At 31.4% G+C, this 25000-nt stretch overlaps 2 protein-coding genes across 2 annotated transcripts in view; one reads left to right on the top strand and one right to left on the bottom strand.

The window, feature by feature from the left end:
* Positions 1-19927, top strand: part of LOC137634704 (uncharacterized) — a 34414-nt gene extending 14487 nt beyond the window's left edge. The window contains exon 3 of the mRNA XM_068367195.1: positions 19424-19927. Coding sequence (XP_068223296.1) covers positions 19424-19927 — 504 coding nt within the window. The remainder of the gene's footprint in view (positions 1-19423) is intronic.
* A 243-nt stretch (positions 19928-20170) lies between these two features.
* On the bottom strand, positions 20171-24864 carry LOC137634705 (uncharacterized). The gene is made up of 3 exons (XM_068367196.1): positions 24776-24864; positions 21301-21434; positions 20171-20523 (listed from the first exon to the last, which is right to left on the bottom strand). The coding sequence occupies exons 1-3, from the start codon at positions 24862-24864 to the stop codon at positions 20171-20173; spliced, it is 576 nt and encodes a 191-aa protein (XP_068223297.1).
* Positions 24865-25000: the final 136 nt, after the last annotated feature.

Genomic DNA, 25000 nt, shown 5'->3' on the forward strand with positions numbered 1-25000 from the left:
TTTTATAATGGGGTGGAATACTTGGAATTAAATAAACATAGTATAGAATATAGAGGCAAGTTTTTGGTTTCATATCGATGGTTAACATATCGTGATTTGCATATGATGGAAACGATTAAAAATCGAAAGTGTAATTTGATAATCGAATCTTAGCTATCTATGAAATCTTGAATCCTATATAATAGGATACCTGATCGCTTAGGGGAAAAAATTCCCCTGGTTAAAACTGATTAGTAATATCCAAACTACTGTGTGGTCGTAATCTTCATAGATTCTCCAGTTACCAAGATTAAAAAAAAAAAACATTCTTTAACGTGTAATAAAGAAGATTAATTTCCTTTCCGACCAAACTCGTTTTATTTGCCCCTCCAGTCATGAGGTTGAGTTTATTTCTTTCTTTTTGTTGATTTTTTTCTTGTGTTTTAACGCATGAAACTGTCTTCGTAACGTTATCAGTTCTGAATGTTTTTTTTTTTTTTTTTTTTTTTTTTTTTTTTATAAATATGAAGGGATTTTTTTCGACATTGAAATTTATGCAGAACTGTCCTCCTGCAGGTTTGCTATACAATAATTTTATTCAGCTTTAATGTGAATTGCAATGGTTTGATGTAGTTGACTGTCTAGTAGCTATTTTTTCAGTGCGGTGCTCGTCTTTTTTTTACTGCCGTTGTTAACGGCAATAAAACCTGGTCTGCTGTCTGCCAGCTATATTGCTAGGTGACTCTGCCGTCTATGACTGCCGTCTACCAGTCTTTTCTTGTTTATCTCAATTACATCTCTTTTCACTGTTCTAATATGTAATACATTTAAGCCATTTCCAGTTTGTCAGCACTCTTGAATTAAATTCCCACTATGTCATTAAGTACTTTCTATTACTGAGTTTGTTTTTTTGCTGAATATCAGTTGAAAACTGGGTCATTCTTCTGTGAATGAAGCCTCACTAATCTGCAAATCTTCCATCGTTGGTATGCCATGTAAGATTAAGAAAAGATATGTATAAATATCATGATGTTTTAAGAGCAGGCTATTTACATACAATGTCTATTTTTTTTTTAATCTGATTATTGCTAAAAATGCTAAAAGAAAATCTTCCGTAATCACATCATACCTCAAAACATTTCATCATCAAGAGGCCTGTGCCATAACCCTTCAGGGATCAGATCAGCATTAAATCAGTTTTGGTCAGGAACACCTAACCGTCAACTTAGGTAAAGAGCATTTGAGTCTGCCTCAAATGTTTCTGTCGTCTTTTCTTTCTACTGTATTTAATTTTCAATTTTTTTCCTCACATTATTCTTTTTCTCACCCTCTTCTATACTCTATTTTATCATTCAGTGTTTCCCAATCCTAAACCCCATTGGGGCATTGAACCGATATTCATGGTGGTAATGAATGTTCTGTGTGAGAGGAGATAGCGTGTCCAAGTTGATTTTTATATACTGTACATTAAAATGTTAAAGTTTGCATTTTCCAGGATCCTTAAATATATGCAATTAATAGTTGACTATATGACCCATGTAGTTAATCAGATGAAAGCTAAAAAAGAAACCCCATAATATTACCGGGTAAATGATAATAGCGAGACTGAATTTTGGGGTATCAGGTCTCTTCCTTGAGCACACTATTCTATCTGGTTCCTTGTTTCCTTTTCTAGCTGGGCTATTTTCCCTGTTGGAGCCCTTGGGCTTATAGAATCCTGTTTTTTTTTTCAACTGGGGCTGCAGTATAATAATAATAATAATAGGAATAACAAGAATAATAATAATAATAATAATAATAATAATAATAATAATAATAATAATAGGTTGGGAAACACTGGCCTACATGAAACACAGCAGGAAATACATCCAACTGCCGTAGAAGAAGGAAGAAGAAGCAGGTTGTTGGTAGGGGCAGACGACCGGTCCTGCCATGGTTCTGCATCCTCCATCCTATAACCTACCTCTCCCTCCTCCTTCTCCCCCTCCTAGAATCCACCATATCCCCCCTTCCCCTCCCCCTTCTCCCTCCCCCCTAAAACCTGGTCACACGGTCTTCCGTCACACAAAATCCAAGGGTGTTGAATTACCAACAGTGTTTTACATTAAGTATTAGGGTTATTTGCTGTTCCTGTAGGAAAGAGAGAAGGCCGCTCTAGGCAAAATGGCAAAGGTGTTTCTGAAGACAATTTCGTGAGGTCTTCTGATTGAGATTTGCCGTGAAAGTTTTAATTGAAAGTTTCATATATTTTTTTTCTCTTATTCCACTGTCTTGGATTAGTTCTAGCTTGAGGGTACACTCGAGCACACTATTTTATCTTATTTCTCTTCCTCTTGTTTTGTTAAAGTTTTTGTAGTTTATTTAGGAAATATTTAAATGTTGTTACTGTTCTTAAAGTACTCTACTTTTCCTAGTTTGCTTTCCTGTTGGAGTCCCTGGGCTTATAGCATCCTGCTTTTCCAACTAGGGTTGTAGCTTAGCAAGTAATGCTGATAATAATAATGATAATAACAACAACAACAAATAATAACTAATAATAATAATAATAATAATAATAATAATAATAATGATAATACAGTGTAGATTTACAGTTTTTACAACTAGCGGTTGCTTGAATAGCATGTCAGCCTGGTAATAGTGGAATGAAAACAGCACATCGCTCATTGTTTCATTTCATTGTGTAGAAACTATCAAATTTTGATTGCTGTATTACATTTATTAATCAAAGGAAGTTGTGGATTATGACATCTAAAGCTAATAACCTTAAGAACACTATTAAATAGTTCATAACATCGTTTTATTTTGGGTAGAAAAAGCGGTTTAAAGTTATTTTGCATCCGAATGTTAAAACGAAGGTAACTAGCTTACTGGATATGAATAATATCAGAAATATGATTTGGAAATCAAAATATAACACATAGTATCCTTTTATTGCAAATGATAAAATTCAGGAATTAGTGTAATTTTTTTTTTCTATATCAAAACATGATACTTTCGCGTAATTTAGCTGTAATATGCAATTTACCTGAGAATCATTACTCCGCTTTTCAGTCCGAAACGCGAGCCATTAGTTTAATCAAGGCCTCGCGCTGAACAAGCTATAGAATCACCACTGCCTCTTTAAAAGCAGTCAGAGAGAGAGAGAGAGAGAGAGAGAGAGAGAGAGAGAGAGAGAGAGAGAGAGAGAGAGAGAGAGAGAGAGAGATCATCACAAGAGTCGTCACCCCTGGCTGAGAACCACTACTCCCTCTTTAAAGGCATGGGGAGCCTAAGAATCACTACCACCAGCCAATAGTGGTTCCTGAGAGCGTCATTCGTTTTCGTTATCTCTGCAGATTCTTTGATTTCCCTTTCCACGTAAACTGAATTAAATTCAGCGTCGGAAATTGATTGCCGTACCCGCACGATTCCCCCTAACCAATTCCGCAACATCATCAACATATTTGATATTTGGCGACGGTGAATGGAGAAAAAATAGAGCTTGTCTGTGTGTTTCTGTGTGTGTCTGTGTGTCGTTCCAGGAGAAGCTTGTCTGTGTGTCGTTTCACGTGTGCGTGGTGGTTCAAGGTGGGCCACCGTGAGAGACGATGAAATAAAATGAAAGAAATATTCATGTAATACGATGATGTATATATGTTGGAAAATTATTCATGTAAATATACGATTATGTATAAGTTAAAAAAGATATTCATGTAAATATACGATTATGTATAAGTTAAAAAAAATATTCATGTAAATATACGATTATGTATAAGTTAAAAAAATTATTCATGTAAATATACGATTATGTATAAGATAAAAGAAATTATTCATGTAAATATACGATTATGTGTAAGATAAAAGAAATTATTCATGTAAATATACGAGGATGTATATATGTTAAAAAAAATTATTCATGTAAATATACGATTATGTAAAAGTTAAAAGAAATTATTCATGTAAAGATGTAAATATACGACGATGTATATATGCTAGAAAATTAATCATGTAAATATACGATTATGTAAAAGTTAAAAGAAATTATTCATGTAAAGATGTAAATATACGATGATGTATATATGCTAGAAAATTAATCATGTAAATATACAATTATGTATAAGTTAAAAAAAATATTCATGCAAATATACGATGATGTATATGTGTTATAAATTGTAAGACTGTAAATGATTATTTCATGATGATAATAAAAAAAAGAGACGATGTGTGCGTGAGTCTGCTTACCTGTCACTCTACGATAGTCTCTAGCTACTTGAGTACAGTTATTTTAATGTCAGAGATTGTAAAAGAAATAACTATAAAATAGAAAATCGATTTTGATAAAATGATGAGTATCAGGTCTAACCTCGTAAAAATATGGATTAGTTGTCAGACTTCGATTGGCTATCTACTAAAGTACAATTACTTTAATGTCATAGGTTTAAAGAAAGCTATGAATGTAAAACTGGAATGGAAAATAAATTATGTTAAAGTAATTAGTACTATTTCTAAGCTTGTGAAAGTACGGATTACCTGTTAGTCTACGACCGGCTCGATCTACTTCAGTACAGTTATTTTAATGTCATTGATTATAAAGAAATTGCGCCAAATGTTGGATTGAAATGGAAAATAGATTTTGACAAAATAATAAGTCTTAGTTCTAAGCCTGGGAAAGTGTAGATTTTCATCTATATATCTTCAAGAGTTTTCATCTAAATATTTTCCAGAGTTTTCATCTAAATATTTTCCAGTTTTCATCTAAATATCTTTCAGAGTTTTCATCTAAATCTCTTCCAGAGTTTTCATCTAAATATCTTTCAGTTTTCATCTAAATATCTTTCAGTTTTTTCATCTAAATATCTTCCAGAGTTTTCATCTAAATATCTTCCAGAGTTTTCATGTAAATATCTTCCAGAGTTTTCATGTAAATATCTTTCAGAGTTTTCATCTAGATATCTTCCAGAGTTTTCATCTAAATATCTTTCAGTTTTTATCTAAATATCTTTCAGTTTCATGTAAATATCTTCCAGAGTTTTCATGTAAATATCTTCCAGAGTTTTCATGTAAATATCTTTCAGAGTTTTCATGTAAATATCTTTCAGAGTTTTCATCTAAATATCTTCCAGAGTTTTCATCTAAATATCTTTCAGTTTTTATCTAAATATCTTTCAGTTTCATGTAAATATCTTCCAGAGTTTTCATGTAAATATCTTCCAGAGTTTTCATCTAAATATCTTTCAGTTTTCATGTAAATATCTTTCAGTTTTTATCTAAATATCTTTCAGTTTTCATGTAAATATCTTCCAGAGTTTTCATGTAAATATCTTCCAGAGTTTTCATCTAAATATCTTTCAGTTTTCATCTAAATATCTTTCAGTTTTTTCATCTAAATATCTTCCAGAGTTTTCATGTAAATATCTTCCAGAGTTTTCATGTAAATATCTTCCAGAGTTTTCATGTAAATATCTTTCAGAGTTTTCATCTAAATATCTTCCAGAGTTTTCATCTAAATATCTTTCAGTTTTTATCTAAATATCTTTCAGTTTTCATGTAAATATCTTCCAGAGTTTTCATCTAAATATCTTCCAGAGTTTTCATCTAAATATCTTTCAGTTTTCATCTAAATATCTTTCAGTTTTCATCTAAATATCTTCCAGAGTTTTCATGTAAATATCTTCCAGAGTTTTCATGTAAATATCTTTCAGAGTTTTCATCTAAATATCTTCCAGAGTTTTCATGTAAATATCTTCCAGAGTTTTCATGTAAATATCTTCCAGAGTTTCCTTGTAAATATCTTTCAGAGTTTTCATGTAAATATCTTCCAGAGTTTCCTTGTAAATATCTTTCAGAGTTTTCATGTAAATATCTTCCAGAGTTTTCATGTAAATATCTTCCAGAGTTTTCATCTAAATATCTTCCAGAGTTTTCATGTAAATATCTTCCAGAGTTTCCTTGTAAATATCTTCCAGAGTTTTCATGTAAATATCTTCCAGAGTTTTCATGTAAATATCTTCCAGAGTTTCCTTGTAAATATCTTCCAGAGTTTTCATGTAAATATCTTCCAGAGTTTTCATGTAAATATCTTCCAGAGTTTCCTTGTAAATATCTTCCAGAGTTTTCATGTAAATATCTTCCAGAGTTTTCATGTAAATATCTTCCAGAGTTTCCTTGTAAATATCTTCCAGAGTTTTCATGTAAATATCTTCCAGAGTTTCCTTGTAAATATCTTCCAGAGTTTTCATGTGAATATCTTCCAGAGTTTCCTTGTAAATATCTTCCAGAGTTTTCATGTAAATATCTTCCAGAGTTTTCATGTAAATATCTTCCAGAGTTTTCATGTAAATATCTTCCAGAGTTTCCTTGTAAATATCTTCCAGAGTTTTCATGTAAATATCTTCCAGAGTTTTCATGTAAATATCTTCCAGAGTTTCCTTGTAAATATCTTCCAGAGTTTCCTTGTAAATATCTTTCAGAGGTTTCATGTAAATATCTTCCAGAGTTTTCATCTAAATATCTTCCAGAGTTTTCATCTAAATATCTTCCAGAGTTTTCATGTAAATATCTTCCAGAGTTTCCTTGTAAATATCTTCCAGAGTTTTCATGTAAATATCTTCCAGAGTTTCCTTGTAAATATCTTCCAGAGTTTTCATGTAAATATCTTCCAGAGTTTTCATGTAAATATCTTTCAGAGGTTTCATGTAAATATCTTCCAGAGTTTTCATGTAAATATCTTCCAGAGTTTTCATCTAAATATCTTCCAGAGTTTTCATGTAAATATCTTCCAGAGTTTCCTTGTAAATATCTTCCAGAGTTTTCATGTAAATATCTTCCAGAGTTTCCTAGTAAATATCTTTCAGAGGTTTCATGTAAATATCTTCCAGAGTTTTCATGTAAATATCTTCCAGAGTTTTCATGTAAATATCTTCCAGAGTTTTCATGTAAATATCTTCCAGAGTTTCCTTGTAAATATCTTCCAGAGTTTTCATGTAAATATCTTCCAGAGTTTTCATGTAAATATCTTTCAGAGTTTTCATCTAAATATCTTCCAGAGTTTTCATGTAAATATCTTTCAGAGTTTTCATCTAAATATCTTCCAGAGTTTTCATCTAAATATCTTTCAGTTTTTATCTAAATATCTTTCAGTTTTCATGTAAATATCTTCCAGAGTTTTCATCTAAATATCTTCCAGAGTTTTCATCTAAATATCTTTCAGTTTTCATCTAAATATCTTTCAGTTTTCATCTAAATATCTTCCAGAGTTTTCATGTAAATATCTTCCAGAGTTTTCATGTAAATATCTTTCAGAGTTTTCATCTAAATATCTTCCAGAGTTTTCATGTAAATATCTTCCAGAGTTTTCATGTAAATATCTTCCAGAGTTTTCATGTAAATATCTTCCAGAGTTTCCTTGTAAATATCTTTCAGAGTTTTCATGTAAATATCTTCCAGAGTTTCCTTGTAAATATCTTTCAGAGTTTTCATGTAAATATCTTCCAGAGTTTTCATGTAAATATCTTCCAGAGTTTTCATCTAAATATCTTCCAGAGTTTTCATGTAAATATCTTCCAGAGTTTCCTTGTAAATATCTTCCAGAGTTTCCTTGTAAATATCTTCCAGAGTTTTCATGTAAATATCTTCCAGAGTTTTCATGTAAATATCTTCCAGAGTTTCCTTGTAAATATCTTCCAGAGTTTTCATGTAAATATCTTCCAGAGTTTTCATGTAAATATCTTCCAGAGTTTCCTTGTAAATATCTTCCAGAGTTTTCATGTAAATATCTTCCAGAGTTTTCATGTAAATATCTTCCAGAGTTTTCATGTAAATATCTTCCAGAGTTTCCTTGTAAATATCTTCCAGAGTTTTCATGTAAATATCTTCCAGAGTTTCCTTGTAAATATCTTCCAGAGTTTTCATGTAAATATCTTCCAGAGTTTCCTTGTAAATATCTTCCAGAGTTTTCATGTAAATATCTTCCAGAGTTTTCATGTAAATATCTTCCAGAGTTTTCATGTAAATATCTTCCAGAGTTTTCATGTAAATATCTTCCAGAGTTTCCTTGTAAATATCTTCCAGAGTTTTCATGTAAATATCTTCCAGAGTTTCCTTGTAAATATCTTCCAGAGTTTTCATGTAAATATCTTCCAGAGTTTCCTTGTAAATATCTTCCAGAGTTTTCATGTAAATATCTTCCAGAGTTTCCTTGTAAATATCTTCCAGAGTTTCCTTGTAAATATCTTTCAGAGGTTTCATGTAAATATCTTCCAGAGTTTTCATGTAAATATCTTCCAGAGTTTTCATCTAAATATCTTCCAGAGTTTTCATGTAAATATCTTCCAGAGTTTCCTTGTAAATATCTTCCAGAGTTTTCATGTAAATATCTTCCAGAGTTTCCTTGTAAATATCTTCCAGAGTTTTCATGTAAATATCTTCCAGAGTTTTCATGTAAATATCTTCCAGAGTTTCCTTGTAAATATCTTCCAGAGTTTTCATGTAAATATCTTCCAGAGTTTCCTTGTAAATATCTTCCAGAGTTTTCATGTAAATATCTTCCAGAGTTTCCTTGTAAATATCTTCCAGAGTTTTCATGTAAATATCTTCCAGAGTTTTCATGTAAATATCTTCCAGAGTTTTCATGTAAATATCTTCCAGAGTTTTCATGTAAATATCTTCCAGAGTTTCCTTGTAAATATCTTCCAGAGTTTTCATGTAAATATCTTCCAGAGTTTCCTTGTAAATATCTTCCAGAGTTTTCATGTAAATATCTTCCAGAGTTTTCATGTAAATATCTTCCAGAGTTTTCATGTAAATATCTTCCAGAGTTTTCATGTAAATATCTTCCAGAGTTTTCATGTAAATATCTTCCAGAGTTTCCTTGTAAATATCTTCCAGAGTTTTCATGTAAATATCTTCCAGAGTTTCCTTGTAAATATCTTCCAGAGTTTTCATGTAAATATCTTCCAGAGTTTTCATGTAAATATCTTCCAGAGTTTTCATGTAAATATCTTCCAGAGTTTTCATGTAAATATCTTCCAGAGTTTTCATGTAAATATCTTCCAGAGTTTCCTTGTAAATATCTTCCAGAGTTTTCATGTAAATATCTTCCAGAGTTTCCTTGTAAATATCTTCCAGAGTTTTCATGTAAATATCTTCCAGAGTTTTCATGTAAATATCTTCCAGAGTTTTCATGTAAATATCTTCCAGAGTTTTCATCTAAATATCTTCCAGAGTTTTCATGTAAATATCTTCCAGAGTTTCCTTGTAAATATCTTCCAGAGTTTTCATGTAAATATCTTCCAGAGTTTCCTTGTAAATATCTTCCAGAGTTTTCATGTAAATATCTTCCAGAGTTTTCATGTAAATATCTTCCAGAGTTTTCATGTAAATATCTTCCAGAGTTTCCTTGTAAATATCTTCCAGAGTTTTCATGTAAATATCTTCCAGAGTTTTCATGTAAATATCTTCCAGAGTTTTCATGTAAATATCTTCCAGAGTTTTCATGTAAATATCTTCCAGAGTTTTCATGTAAATATCTTCCAGAGTTTCCTTGTAAATATCTTCCAGAGATTTCATGTAAATATCTTCCAGAGTTTCCTTGTAAATATCTTCCAGAGTTTTCATGTAAATATCTTCCAGAGTTTTCATGTAAATATCTTCCAGAGTTTTCATGTAAATATCTTCCAGAGTTTTCATGTAAATATCTTCCAGAGTTTCCTTGTAAATATCTTCCAGAGTTTTCATGTAAATATCTTCCAGAGTTTCCTTGTAAATATCTTCCAGAGTTTTCATGTAAATATCTTCCAGAGTTTTCATGTAAATATCTTCCAGAGTTTTCATGTAAATATCTTCCAGAGTTTTCATGTAAATATCTTCCAGAGTTTTCATCTAAATATCTTCCAGAGTTTTCATGTAAATATCTTCCAGAGTTTCCTTGTAAATATCTTCCAGAGTTTTCATGTAAATATCTTCCAGAGTTTTCATGTAAATATCTTCCAGAGTTTTCATGTAAATATCTTCCAGAGTTTTCATGTAAATATCTTCCAGAGTTTTCATGTAAATATCTTCCAGAGTTTCCTTGTAAATATCTTCCAGAGTTTTCATGTAAATATCTTCCAGAGTTTCCTTGTAAATATCTTCCAGAGTTTTCATGTAAATATCTTCCAGAGTTTTCATGTAAATATCTTCCAGAGTTTTCATGTAAATATCTTCCAGAGTTTCCTTGTAAATATCTTCCAGAGTTTTCATGTAAATATCTTCCAGAGTTTCCTTGTAAATATCTTCCAGAGTTTTCATGTAAATATCTTCCAGAGTTTTCATGTAAATATCTTCCAGAGTTTTCATGTAAATATCTTCCAGAGTTTTCATGTAAATATCTTCCAGAGTTTTCATGTAAATATCTTCCAGAGTTTCCTTGTAAATATCTTCCAGAGTTTTCATGTAAATATCTTCCAGAGTTTCCTTGTAAATATCTTCCAGAGTTTTCATGTAAATATCTTCCAGAGTTTCCTTGTAAATATCTTCCAGAGTTTTCATGTAAATATCTTCCAGAGTTTTCATGTAAATATCTTCCAGAGTTTTCATGTAAATATCTTCCAGAGTTTCCTTGTAAATATCTTCCAGAGTTTTCATGTAAATATCTTCCAGAGTTTCCTTGTAAATATCTTCCAGAGTTTTCATGTAAATATCTTCCAGAGTTTCCTTGTAAATATCTTCCAGAGTTTTCATGTAAATATCTTCCAGAGTTTCCTTGTAAATATCTTCCAGAGTTTCCTTGTAAATATCTTTCAGAGGTTTCATGTAAATATCTTCCAGAGTTTTCATGTAAATATCTTCCAGAGTTTTCATCTAAATATCTTCCAGAGTTTTCATGTAAATATCTTCCAGAGTTTCCTTGTAAATATCTTCCAGAGTTTTCATGTAAATATCTTCCAGAGTTTCCTTGTAAATATCTTCCAGAGTTTTCATGTAAATATCTTCCAGAGTTTTCATGTAAATATCTTCCAGAGTTTTCATGTAAATATCTTCCAGAGTTTCCTTGTAAATATCTTCCAGAGTTTTCATGTAAATATCTTCCAGAGTTTCCTTGTAAATATCTTCCAGAGTTTTCATGTAAATATCTTCCAGAGTTTCCTTGTAAATATCTTTCAGAGTTTTCATGTAAATATCTTCCAGAGTTTTCATGTAAATATCTTCCAGAGTTTTCATGTAAATATCTTCCAGAGTTTTCATGTAAATATCTTCCAGAGTTTTCATGTAAATATCTTCCAGAGTTTTCATGTAAATATCTTCCAGAGTTTCCTTGTAAATATCTTTCAGAGTTTTCATGTAAATATCTTCCAGAGTTTTCATGTAAATATCTTTCAGAGTTTTCATGTAAATATCTTCCAGAGTTTTCATGTAAATATCTTCCAGAGTTTTCATCTAAATATCTTCCAGAGTTTTCATGTAAATATCTTCCAGAGTTTTCATGTAAATATCTTCCAGAGTTTCCTTGTAAATATCTTTCAGAGTTTTCATGTAAATATCTTTCAGAGTTTTCATGTAAATATCTTCCAGAGTTTTCATGTAAATATCTTCCAGAGTTTTCATGTAAATATCTTCCAGAGTTTCCTTGTAAATATCTTTCAGAGTTTTCATGTAAATATCTTTCAGAGTTTTCATCTAAATATCTTTCAGTTTTCATCTAAATATCTTTCAGTTTTTATCTAAATATCTTTCAGTTTTCATGTAAATATCTTCCAGAGTTTTCATCTAAATATCTTTCAGTTTTCATCTAAATATCTTTCAGTTTTTATCTAAATATCTTTCAGTTTTCATGTAAATATCTTCCAGAGTTTTCATGTAAATATCTTCCAGAGTTTTCATCTAAATATCTTTCAGTTTTCATCTAAATATCTTTCAGTTTTTTCATCTAAATATCTTCCAGAGTTTTCATCTAAATATCTTCCAGAGTTTTCATGTAAATATCTTCCAGAGTTTCCTTGTAAATATCTTCCAGAGTTTCCTTGTAAATATCTTCCAGAGTTTTCATGTAAATATCTTCCAGAGTTTTCATGTAAATATCTTCCAGAGTTTCCTTGTAAATATCTTCCAGAGTTTTCATGTAAATATCTTCCAGAGTTTTCATGTAAATATCTTCCAGAGTTTCCTTGTAAATATCTTCCAGAGTTTTCATGTAAATATCTTCCAGAGTTTTCATGTAAATATCTTCCAGAGTTTTCATGTAAATATCTTCCAGAGTTTCCTTGTAAATATCTTCCAGAGTTTTCATGTAAATATCTTCCAGAGTTTCCTTGTAAATATCTTCCAGAGTTTTCATGTAAATATCTTCCAGAGTTTCCTTGTAAATATCTTCCAGAGTTTTCATGTAAATATCTTCCAGAGTTTTCATGTAAATATCTTCCAGAGTTTTCATGTAAATATCTTCCAGAGTTTTCATGTAAATATCTTCCAGAGTTTCCTTGTAAATATCTTCCAGAGTTTTCATGTAAATATCTTCCAGAGTTTCCTTGTAAATATCTTCCAGAGTTTTCATGTAAATATCTTCCAGAGTTTCCTTGTAAATATCTTCCAGAGTTTTCATGTAAATATCTTCCAGAGTTTCCTTGTAAATATCTTCCAGAGTTTCCTTGTAAATATCTTTCAGAGGTTTCATGTAAATATCTTCCAGAGTTTTCATGTAAATATCTTCCAGAGTTTTCATCTAAATATCTTCCAGAGTTTTCATGTAAATATCTTCCAGAGTTTCCTTGTAAATATCTTCCAGAGTTTTCATGTAAATATCTTCCAGAGTTTCCTTGTAAATATCTTCCAGAGTTTTCATGTAAATATCTTCCAGAGTTTTCATGTAAATATCTTCCAGAGTTTCCTTGTAAATATCTTCCAGAGTTTTCATGTAAATATCTTCCAGAGTTTCCTTGTAAATATCTTCCAGAGTTTTCATGTAAATATCTTCCAGAGTTTCCTTGTAAATATCTTCCAGAGTTTTCATGTAAATATCTTCCAGAGTTTTCATGTAAATATCTTCCAGAGTTTTCATGTAAATATCTTCCAGAGTTTTCATGTAAATATCTTCCAGAGTTTCCTTGTAAATATCTTCCAGAGTTTTCATGTAAATATCTTCCAGAGTTTCCTTGTAAATATCTTCCAGAGTTTTCATGTAAATATCTTCCAGAGTTTTCATGTAAATATCTTCCAGAGTTTTCATGTAAATATCTTCCAGAGTTTTCATGTAAATATCTTCCAGAGTTTTCATGTAAATATCTTCCAGAGTTTCCTTGTAAATATCTTCCAGAGTTTTCATGTAAATATCTTCCAGAGTTTCCTTGTAAATATCTTCCAGAGTTTTCATGTAAATATCTTCCAGAGTTTTCATGTAAATATCTTCCAGAGTTTTCATGTAAATATCTTCCAGAGTTTTCATGTAAATATCTTCCAGAGTTTTCATGTAAATATCTTCCAGAGTTTCCTTGTAAATATCTTCCAGAGTTTTCATGTAAATATCTTCCAGAGTTTCCTTGTAAATATCTTCCAGAGTTTTCATGTAAATATCTTCCAGAGTTTTCATGTAAATATCTTCCAGAGTTTTCATGTAAATATCTTCCAGAGTTTTCATCTAAATATCTTCCAGAGTTTTCATGTAAATATCTTCCAGAGTTTCCTTGTAAATATCTTCCAGAGTTTTCATGTAAATATCTTCCAGAGTTTCCTTGTAAATATCTTCCAGAGTTTTCATGTAAATATCTTCCAGAGTTTTCATGTAAATATCTTCCAGAGTTTTCATGTAAATATCTTCCAGAGTTTCCTTGTAAATATCTTCCAGAGTTTTCATGTAAATATCTTCCAGAGTTTTCATGTAAATATCTTCCAGAGTTTTCATGTAAATATCTTCCAGAGTTTTCATGTAAATATCTTCCAGAGTTTTCATGTAAATATCTTCCAGAGTTTCCTTGTAAATATCTTCCAGAGATTTCATGTAAATATCTTCCAGAGTTTCCTTGTAAATATCTTCCAGAGTTTTCATGTAAATATCTTCCAGAGTTTTCATGTAAATATCTTCCAGAGTTTTCATGTAAATATCTTCCAGAGTTTTCATGTAAATATCTTCCAGAGTTTCCTTGTAAATATCTTCCAGAGTTTTCATGTAAATATCTTCCAGAGTTTCCTTGTAAATATCTTCCAGAGTTTTCATGTAAATATCTTCCAGAGTTTTCATGTAAATATCTTCCAGAGTTTTCATGTAAATATCTTCCAGAGTTTTCATGTAAATATCTTCCAGAGTTTTCATCTAAATATCTTCCAGAGTTTTCATGTAAATATCTTCCAGAGTTTCCTTGTAAATATCTTCCAGAGTTTTCATGTAAATATCTTCCAGAGTTTTCATGTAAATATCTTCCAGAGTTTTCATGTAAATATCTTCCAGAGTTTTCATGTAAATATCTTCCAGAGTTTTCATGTAAATATCTTCCAGAGTTTCCTTGTAAATATCTTCCAGAGTTTTCATGTAAATATCTTCCAGAGTTTCCTTGTAAATATCTTCCAGAGTTTTCATGTAAATATCTTCCAGAGTTTTCATGTAAATATCTTCCAGAGTTTTCATGTAAATATCTTCCAGAGTTTCCTTGTAAATATCTTCCAGAGTTTTCATGTAAATATCTTCCAGAGTTTCCTTGTAAATATCTTCCAGAGTTTTCATGTAAATATCTTCCAGAGTTTTCATGTAAATATCTTCCAGAGTTTTCATGTAAATATCTTCCAGAGTTTTCATGTAAATATCTTCCAGAGTTTTCATGTAAATATCTTCCAGAGTTTCCTTGTAAATATCTTCCAGAGTTTTCATGTAAATATCTTCCAGAGTTTCCTTGTAAATATCTTCCAGAGTTTTCATGTAAATATCTTCCAGAGTTTCCTTGTAAATATCTTCCAGAGTTTTCATGTAAATATCTTCCAGAGTTTTCATGTAAATATCTTCCAGAGTTTTCATGTAAATATCTTCCAGAGTTTCCTTGTAAATATCTTCCAGAGTTTTCATGTAAATATCTTCCAGAGTTTCCTTGTAAATATCTTCCAGAGTTTTCATGTAAATATCTTCCAGAGTTTCCTTGTAAATATCTTCCAGAGTTTTCATGTAAATATCTTCCAGAGTTTCCTTGTAAATATCTTCCAGAGTTTCCTTGTAAATATCTTTCAGAGGTTTCATGTAAATATCTTCCAGAGTTTTCATGTAAATATCTTCCAGAGTTTTCATCTAAATATCTTCCAGAGTTTTCATGTAAATATCTTCCAGAGTTTCCTTGTAAATATCTTCCAGAGTTTTCATGTAAATATCTTCCAGAGTTTCCTTGTAAATATCTTCCAGAGTTTTCATGTAAATATCTTCCAGAGTTTTCATGTAAATATCTTCCAGAGTTTTCATGTAAATATCTTCCAGAGTTTCCTTGTAAATATCTTCCAGAGTTTTCATGTAAATATCTTCCAGAGTTTCCTTGTAAATATCTTCCAGAGTTTTCATGTAAATATCTTCCAGAGTTTCCTTGTAAATATCTTTCAGAGTTTTCATGTAAATATCTTCCAGAGTTTTCATGTAAATATCTTCCAGAGTTTTCATGTAAATATCTTCCAGAGTTTTCATGTAAATATCTTCCAGAGTTTTCATGTAAATATCTTCCAGAGTTTTCATGTAAATATCTTCCAGAGTTTCCTTGTAAATATCTTTCAGAGTTTTCATGTAAATATCTTCCAGAGTTTTCATGTAAATATCTTTCAGAGTTTTCATGTAAATATCTTCCAGAGTTTTCATGTAAATATCTTCCAGAGTTTTCATCTAAATATCTTCCAGAGTTTTCATGTAAATATCTTCCAGAGTTTTCATGTAAATATCTTCCAGAGTTTCCTTGTAAATATCTTTCAGAGTTTTCATGTAAATATCTTTCAGAGTTTTCATGTAAATATCTTCCAGAGTTTTCATGTAAATATCTTCCAGAGTTTTCATGTAAATATCTTCCAGAGTTTCCTTGTAAATATCTTTCAGAGTTTTCATGTAAATATCTTTCAGAGTTTTCATCTAAATATCTTTCAGTTTTCATCTAAATATCTTTCAGTTTTTATCTAAATATCTTTCAGTTTTCATGTAAATATCTTCCAGAGTTTTCATCTAAATATCTTTCAGTTTTCATCTAAATATCTTTCAGTTTTTATCTAAATATCTTTCAGTTTTCATGTAAATATCTTCCAGAGTTTTCATGTAAATATCTTCCAGAGTTTTCATCTAAATATCTTTCAGTTTTCATCTAAATATCTTTCAGTTTTTTCATCTAAATATCTTCCAGAGTTTTCATCTAAATATCTTCCAGAGTTTTCATGTAAATATCTTCCAGAGTTTTCATGTAAATATCTTTCAGAGTTTTCATCTAAATATCTTCCAGAGTTTTCATCTAAATATCTTCCAAAGTTTTCATCTAAATATCTTTCAGTTTTCATCTAAATATCTTTCAGTTTTCATGTAAATATCTTCCAGATTTTCCTTGTAAATATCTTCCAGAGTTTCCTTGTAAATATCTTTCAGAGTTTTCATGTAAATATCTTCCAGAGTTTTCATGTAAATATCTTCCAGAGTTTTCATGTAAATATCTTCCAGAGTTTCCTTGTAAATATCTTCCAGAGTTTCCTTGTAAATATCTTTCAGAGTTTTCATGTAAATATCTTCCAGAGTTTTCATGTAAATATCTTCCAGAGTTTTCATGTAAATATCTTCCAGAGTTTTCATGTAAATATCTTTCAGAGTTTTCATGTAAATATCTTTCAGAGTTTTCATGTAAATATCTTCCAGAGTTTTCATGTAAATATCTTTCAGAGTTTTCATGTAAATATCTTCCAGAGTTTTCATGTAAATATCTTTCAAAGTTTTCATGTAAATATCTTCCAGAGTTTTCATGTAAATATCTTCCAGAGTTTCCTTGTAAATATCTTCCAGAGTTTCCTTGTAAATATCTTTCAGAGTTTTCATGTAAATATCTTCCAGAGTTTTCATGTAAATATCTTCCAGAGTTTCCTTGTAAATATCTTCCAGAGTTTCCTTGTAAATATCTTTCAGAGTTTTCATGTAAATATCTTCCAGAGTTTTCATGTAAATATCTTCCAGAGTTTTCATGTAAATATCTTTCAGAGTTTTCATGTAAATATCTTTCAGAGTTTTCATGTAAATATCTTCCAGAGTTTTCATGTAAATATCTTCCAGAGTTTTCATGTAAATATCTTTCAGAGTTTTCATGTAAATATCTTCCAGAGTTTTCATGTAAATATCTTCCAGAGTTTTCATGTAAATATCTTCCAGAGTTTCCTTGTAAATATCTTCCAGAGTTTCCTTGTAAATATCTTCCAGAGTTTTCATGTAAATATCTTCCAGAGTTTTCATGTAAATATCTTCCAGAGTTTTCATGTAAATATCTTCCAGAGTTTTCATGTAAATATCTTTCAGAGTTTTCATCTAAATATCTTAAAATTCTTTCAGAGTTTTCATATATCTCAGATTTTTCATCTAAATATCTTCAAGATTTTAAAATGAGTTTTTAAGTCTTTAGTAAGAAAGAAAATACCCTACCATTCATGGTAGCATACACCTGTAAAAACACAATGGAGCCAAGCCAATAAAAAAAAAATCATAGTTTCATATCACAATTACAAAAAAGAATAATATAACATCATCATCATCATCATCATCATTTACGCCTATTGACGCAAAGGGCCTCGGTTAGATTTCGCCACTCGTCTCTATCTAGAGCTTTTAATTCAATACTCCATTCATCATCATCTACTTCGTCCTTCATAGTCCTCAGCCATGTAGGCCTGGGTATTCCAACTCTTCCAGTGCCTTGTGGAGCCCAGCTGAACGTTTGGTGAACTAATCTCTCTTGAGGAGTGCGAAGAGCGTGCCCAAACCATAGAATAACATAACTGTTCTATTTAATCGCTTATCTACCCATTACACATTTACTTGATCCTCTGCCCAGTGAAGTGTTTTGTTTTCTCCAGAAAACCTCCAATCAATCAATCAATCAGTCTTTACCTCTCCAAGATCCAATTATCAGGGAACATTCTTCAAGTGACGTATTTTATATGGCTGCCTTTAATGGTCCTTATGGCCCGAATGTTGACGTTTTGGAAAATTGTTCCTTATCGTAAACATATCTCTTTTTTTTTCCTCTTCTTTTTTACAGACATATGCATCTTGACTATACATTTCCTTATAGTGTGTGTATAAGCAAATGTATTGCTTATACTGTTAGGAAATTATGTATTCAGAAATATATATCTTGAATATGCGTTTTCAAATATGTTGAAAACATGTATATTGAATTTACGCTTGTGTGTGTGTATATATATATATATATATATATATATATATATATATATATATATATATATATATATATATATATATGTAAATATATATATATATATATATATATATATATATATATATATATATATATATATATATATATATATATATATATATGTAGAGAGAGAGAGAGAGAGAGAGAGAGAGAGAGAGAGAGAGAGAGAGAGAGAGAGAGAGAGAGAGAGAGAGCGAGCATACACATGGAGCATAAATGTTCATATGTAATGAGAATTAGGGTAACATTTACATATTTTATGTATACAAAATAGATAGAAAATACACGTATATTGCGTATACCAGCATATACATGGAACATAAGATTTATACATAATTAGAATTAGTGTGACATTACATATTTTATGCATACAAAAATAGAAAATACACATACACATACCAGCGTACACAATTGTTATGTGAATTAGGGTAGCATTTACACATTTCATGTAGACAAAAATAAAAATTCTCTTAAATCGCGTATACGAAAATACACATTGAACATAAATTTTCACAATGTAATGAGAATTAGGGTAACAGTTACACATTTTACGTACACACACACACACACACACAAAAGTCATAAATTGCGTATACCAGCATACACATTAAATTAATTTTCACATATAATGAGAATTAGTGTAATGTTATTTGTATATACACCTATTTGTTTACCTCCCCTAACATACTGAAGAAATTCTGCGGAATGCATTTCACTGCCGATTCCCCGCGTCAAGACTGAAGTTTCATATTCCCCACTCCCCCTTCCTTCCCCTACTTTCCCCTTCCTTCCCCTTCCCCTCCCCACCGTGGGAAAATGCGTGAAATAACTGTGGCGTCTGAAATTAAGGTTTAATCCTATGACACGTTTCGGTACTTGCCCGAAGGACTAATTATTTCTCACATCCTTTTTCCATCTCTTTTCTTTTCGTTATTCCCATCGTTATCATTATTACTCTCTTACTCTTCTTTTGTTATTCCCATCGTTATTATCATTACTCTCCTATATGCGACATCTTATTTTGAGTAGTTCCCCTTCACATGTGAGGAAAAAAATGTAGGATCTTTATGTATTAGTTACCTTTCATCTCCTCCGCCTCCTCTCCTCATCCTGCTTGGGTTCTTCATCCTCCTCCTCTTTATTCTTCGTCTCCTCTTCTTTATTCTTCACCTCCTCTTCCTCTTTATTCTTCACCTCCCTCTCCTCTTCCTCTTTATTCCTCTCTTTTCTTCTCTTTATTCATCGCCTCCTCTTCCTCTTTATTCTTCGCCTCCTCCTCCTCCTCTTTATTCTTCACTTCCTCCTCCTTCTCTTCCTCTTTATTCTTCACCTACTCTTTCTTCTTTTTATTCTTTTCCTCCTCCTTCTCCTCTTTATTCTTCGCCTCCTCCTCCGCCTCCTCTTTATTCTTCACTTCCTCCTCTGCCTCTTTATTCTTCGCCTCCTCCTTCTACTCCTCTGTATTCTTCGCCTCCTCCTTCTTCTCCTCTTTTTTCTTTGCCCCCCCCCCTTCTCTTTATTCTTCGCCTCCTCTTCCTCTTTCTTCCTCACCTCCTCCTTCTCCTCCTCTTTATTCTTAGCCTCCTCCTTCTTCTATTTTTTATTTTCCTCCCCCATTTCTTTTTATTCTTCGCCTTCTCTTCCTCTTTATTCTTCACCTCCTCCTTCTTGACCTCTTTATTCCTCTTCTTTTCCTCCTCTTTATTCTTCACCTCCTCCGCCTATTCCTCTTTATTCTTCACCTCCTCCTTCTCCTCCTCTTTATTCTTGGCCTCCTCTTCCTCTTTATTTTTCACCTACTCTTTATTTTTCACCTACTCCTCCTATGCCTCTTTATTCTTTGCCTCCTCCTTCTCCTCCTCTTTATTCTTCTGTTCTTCTTCTTTATTCTTCGCCTCCTCTTTATTCTTCACCTCCTTCTTCTCTGCCTCTTTATTCTTTGCCTCCTCCTTCTCCTCCTCTTTATTCTTTGCCTCCTCATTCTCCTCCTCTTTATTCTTCGCTTCCTCCTCTTTATTCTTTGCCTCCTCCTCTTCCTCCTCCTCTTTATTCTTCGCCTCTTTCTCCTCCTCCTCCTTCTCCTCTTGTTTATTCCTCTCCTCCCCCTCCTTCAACTTCCCGGTTCCCAGGCCATTTTTCTTGGCCCGAAACCCTTCTCCTCCTCCTCCTCCTCCTCCTTCTCCTCCATTTCACAATCCTCTATTTACGCTCTTCCTTCTCTCCATTTTTCTTTCGCTGCCACTCCAAGTTTCAAGACGCTTTCTATCGTCTTGTAACCTCCTTTAAATACTTGGCTGATCTTCCACTCTGTTTGTTATAGTCAATTCCCTCTCTTTAAACCCTACCTCGTTTTATTTATGTCTCTGTTGATATTTTATCTTTATTTGTCCTCTTTGCATTTTAAAACGAATCTTTTTATTTTACGTGTTATTTTGTTGAGTTTATCTCTTGATTATTTTCTGATCTGATAAAATATTCTTTATCATCTATTGATTATTTTTTTATCTGATAGAATATTTAGTATAATCTATAGAATCGTAAACGATTCATTAAAATCTACCGAAGGATAATATTTTAGATTGCCAACTCATCTTTCGAAATATATTTAAAGCATTCGAAATGTGGTAATTTTATGCGTAGTTGATTAAGACATCACGAAATAGTGAAAGTATTAACCATCTTTCACTAAAAGCTAAAATCTAATAGTTATTTGATCTCAGACAATTTTGGTTATCGTCTTCCATCCTAATATTAAAGGATATATGAACCAATCCTTTCCTCCTGATACTATTTCAGAAATCAACAATTTCATCCTAAAATCTGTATTTTGCTTTACACATCCTTCAGAAGCCGTTAAACTGATTTTTTTAGTTATATAAATAAAACTCGATTAATTATATAATTTTCTCTTAATTAAACAAAAGTCCGTTATTTAACATTTTGTTCTTAGTACCTAGAACTCCCTTAGGACACGCACGAGAAATATGAGGTCGACGTGTTGCTGATGAGTCTTTAGTGCATGTTTTCGAAACTTCTGGTGTTGTAAAAGCAAAAGCATTCTTTGTAGTGGGTACATTCTTTACGCTTCTGTTAAAAGATGGGCGTGTCATTGAGAGCGGTTTTAATAGAAGTGATTACATACGCGCACATACACACACATACATAACAAAGATATTATAATACTCTGAAGGACCAATAATTTCATATCTACTTAATACAGTAGGTGATGACATATTTCGGGCTACTAGCCAGCTACAATTTTACGGAGACTAAATCTCCTGCCTCTACTAAAAGATCATTGGTATTTTCTTTTCCTTCAGGCGTGACCTTTTATATATATATATACACACACACACACACACACATATATATATATATATATATATATATATATATATATATATATATATATATATATATATATATATATATGTGTGTGTGTGTGTATATATATACATACACATACATACATACATACATATACAGTATATATATATATATATATATATATATATATATATATATATATATATATATATATATATATATATATAAGGTCACACCTGAAGGAAAAGAAAATACCAATGATCTTTTTGTAGAGGCAGGAGATTTAGTCTCCGTACTATTGTAATTTCAACTCTCAAGTAATATACTCTGTAACATTATATTCTGCACAGCTGGTTACTAGCCCGAATTATGTCATCACCTATTGCATTAAGTAGATATTATGAAATTATTGGTCCCTCTTAGTATTATATTGATTATGTAAACAGAAGCCAAAGTCATTTGTATAATTTTTTTTTTATCTAAATAATTTCAAAACGCTATTGTTAACATGAAGTATCGTAGAGATATTGGTATTGTTATTTGCAATAGTTTGCGATATGAATATATTTCTTGATTATGACTATAGTATGAAATAAAACTAACATTAATAAAAACTCAATAAAAAGGAAGATTAAATGAAATGTAAAGAACGTTTTGCTCCAAGAGTTTGAAATGGTGACAGGTATCATCATTAGGTTGAATGTGACCATGCTCGATAAGATAAAAAATGTACCTAGATGGTCTGTGCGTATTTCATTAGTGATTATACTAATTATTATGCATCATGTGGCAAAAATAACGCTGCTAACAAGCAAGAGAAACTATAAACATAATGATAACATATCCCTTATTTTTGTATGTAATATGAAAGTAATATTAAATTTGTACATATAAGTTGAGTATATGAATATTTAACATAATTAAACCTAAGTATATGGAAGAAAATAATATACTAGAATATAATATGTATGACATACACTGATACATTACAGTATAGCAAATCATAAGGAAAAAAGAAAAACTTTTACAAGGTCCATTTACAATAACATTAATAATTACAGTCGATAGTAGATACTATTTAACCATTAGGTTTACATTAAGGACAATGTTATTATGGTAATGAATTCATTAGCCAAATTGTTAAAATTTCAGTATTTTTTATAGGTAATCAGAGGAGCTTTTTAACATTTTTAATTACATTTCTTGACATACAAAATTATTTACCTATGTAGTGTATGTTCAAATTGTAACCTAACAAGAAAAAAATAAAATCAACTTAATTAAGAAAAGGGCAAACAAATTTCAAAGACAATGTACGATAAGTATAATGAATGATGTAAGTAAAGGTAATTGAAGAGCATGCACAAAGCCAAATTATCAGTCGCCAGGTATCTAGTTAATGAGCATCCTGTTCTTAATTCTTACCGGTCTTAGCATGTGTTTGTTTGCTTGTTTGCCATCCTGACCTGCTCTGAATGTTACTTTCTTTCAGTAACAAACTCATGGTTATTGTTTTTGAAAGCCTTACTTACCCACTCACACAATGCACACCCATGCAAACACACACACAAATGTGGAGAATTTTTTTTATCATGTGTTTGTTTGCTTGTTGGCCATCCTGACCTGCTCTAAATATTGCTTTTTGTCAGTAACAAACTCATTGTCATTGTTTTTGAAAGCCCAACTTACAGACTCACACAATCCGCACCCATACAAACACACACACAAATGCGCAATTATTATTTTTTTTTTTTTTTTTTTTTTTTTTTTTTTTTTTTCTAGGGACACTAGGGACACTCATATGACATATATCGTGACTTTATGAATGTCAGAATATCAAGTTTGATGGTGTAACGAATAATTGCATGCATAATTATCATTGATTGATATGGAGGAGTTTTATTAGAAGAAAGGAAAGGGTATTAATATGAAGGAGTTTTATTAGAATATTTTGTTTAATGTTCTGACAGTCTAATTTGCGATACTTTTTACGGTTTACCAACGTAGCTTACAAGGCAAAGAAGTATCCACTATTTCATCAAGGATAATTTTCATTTTTACTCGAACGTCTTTCTGAACAGAGGTTTCGTTGTTTGGGTAATGAGAAAATGAATAAACAAAGTAGTTGGATCATTTTACTTTCGCTGTAATGAAATATATTCTTCCTGCAAACTAAAACTTTCTAAATATTTTATTCCTTCGTTTGCGAACTCATAGTTAGAAATATTATATTCATACTTGGGATTAATACATTTTCTTGAAGCAGTTATAAGAAAATAAAACGTAAACACGAATTCGAAAATTGACGTTTAGTTATTTTACGAACTCAGGAAATAATTCTATATAAAAAAGTGAAAAACATAAATAATCCTTCATTCATTTTAATAATACTAAAGCTACACATGCCACTCCCATATTGAAGGAGAGAAAAAACTGCTCAGGAACTTTTTTTTTTCTTACCAAAACTTAGAAAAAAAAATCCTATTCATGAATTAAACCATTTAATTAAGTCATACATGGTTCATTGCATCAAAATTTGACTGAGACTCTTGTAAACAAGAGCATGGTGTTCCCCCGGCTTCACCACTTTCACCCGCCATAGCTAATATGTGTATGGAAATGTTATCACAAGTCTAGTACGGGCCCCTTGAGCTGAGCAACCTGTGACCATTTTGCTGGTTAGCGCGGTGGTTGAATGTAGTGGAGCTCAGGGTTGCCATTTCTGATGTTGAATACGCGCTACATGAGCTTCCAAAACGCGCCAGTAAAGCGCTAAATCATTTAGATTATTATTATCATTATTATTATTATTATTATTATTATTATTATTATTATTATTATTATTATTATTATTACTTGTTAAGCTGGAAAGGCAGGATGCTATAAGCCCGGGGGCTCCAACAGGGAAGAAAACATAATAATGATAAAGCAGAATTTAGTTCAATAACTCAAGTTCGGATGAAAGATTCTGGAAGGTAACTGGTGTATCATATATACTATAACGGGAAAAGCACTATATTTTGTGCTGGCGTAAAATAGCGCAATTACGCCAGATAGTAAAAAAATCGCGCTAAATTCTCCAGAAACGCGCCAGATCTAACGCGAAAGTTACTGAAATGGCAACCCTGGCGGTGCTGGCTGGGACTGGGAAAAGAGAAGAGGGGGCCCTCGTGACGGAGAGGGGAATCATATTGGGGAAGGGGGGAGATGATGTAGGGGTGAGCAGCAACCCCCCCCCCCCTTAGTAGTGACATCCGGGCATCGATCACCGAGTTCACAGGGCTCAGGAGTTTGGGAGAGAGAGAGAGAGACTGACGGAAGAGAAT

This window comes from Palaemon carinicauda, chromosome 45, assembly GCF_036898095.1.
Source record: "Palaemon carinicauda isolate YSFRI2023 chromosome 45, ASM3689809v2, whole genome shotgun sequence".
NCBI lineage: Eukaryota > Metazoa > Arthropoda > Malacostraca > Decapoda > Palaemonidae > Palaemon > Palaemon carinicauda.

Excerpts from the sequence above, each read along its gene's own strand:
- LOC137634705 (XM_068367196.1), bottom strand. The coding sequence starts at position 24,864 with ATGATTCCCCTCTCCGTCACGAGGGCCCCCTCTTCTCTTTTCCCAGTC. Across the intron at positions 21,435-24,775 it reads GCCATTTCAGTAACTTTCGC|AAGCGTAAAGAATGTACCCA; the intron begins GTTAGATCTGGC and ends ATCTTTTAACAG. Across the intron at positions 20,524-21,300 it reads GTGTCCTAAGGGAGTTCTAG|GAGGAGGAGGAGGAGGAGGA; the intron begins GTACTAAGAACA and ends ATGGAGGAGAAG.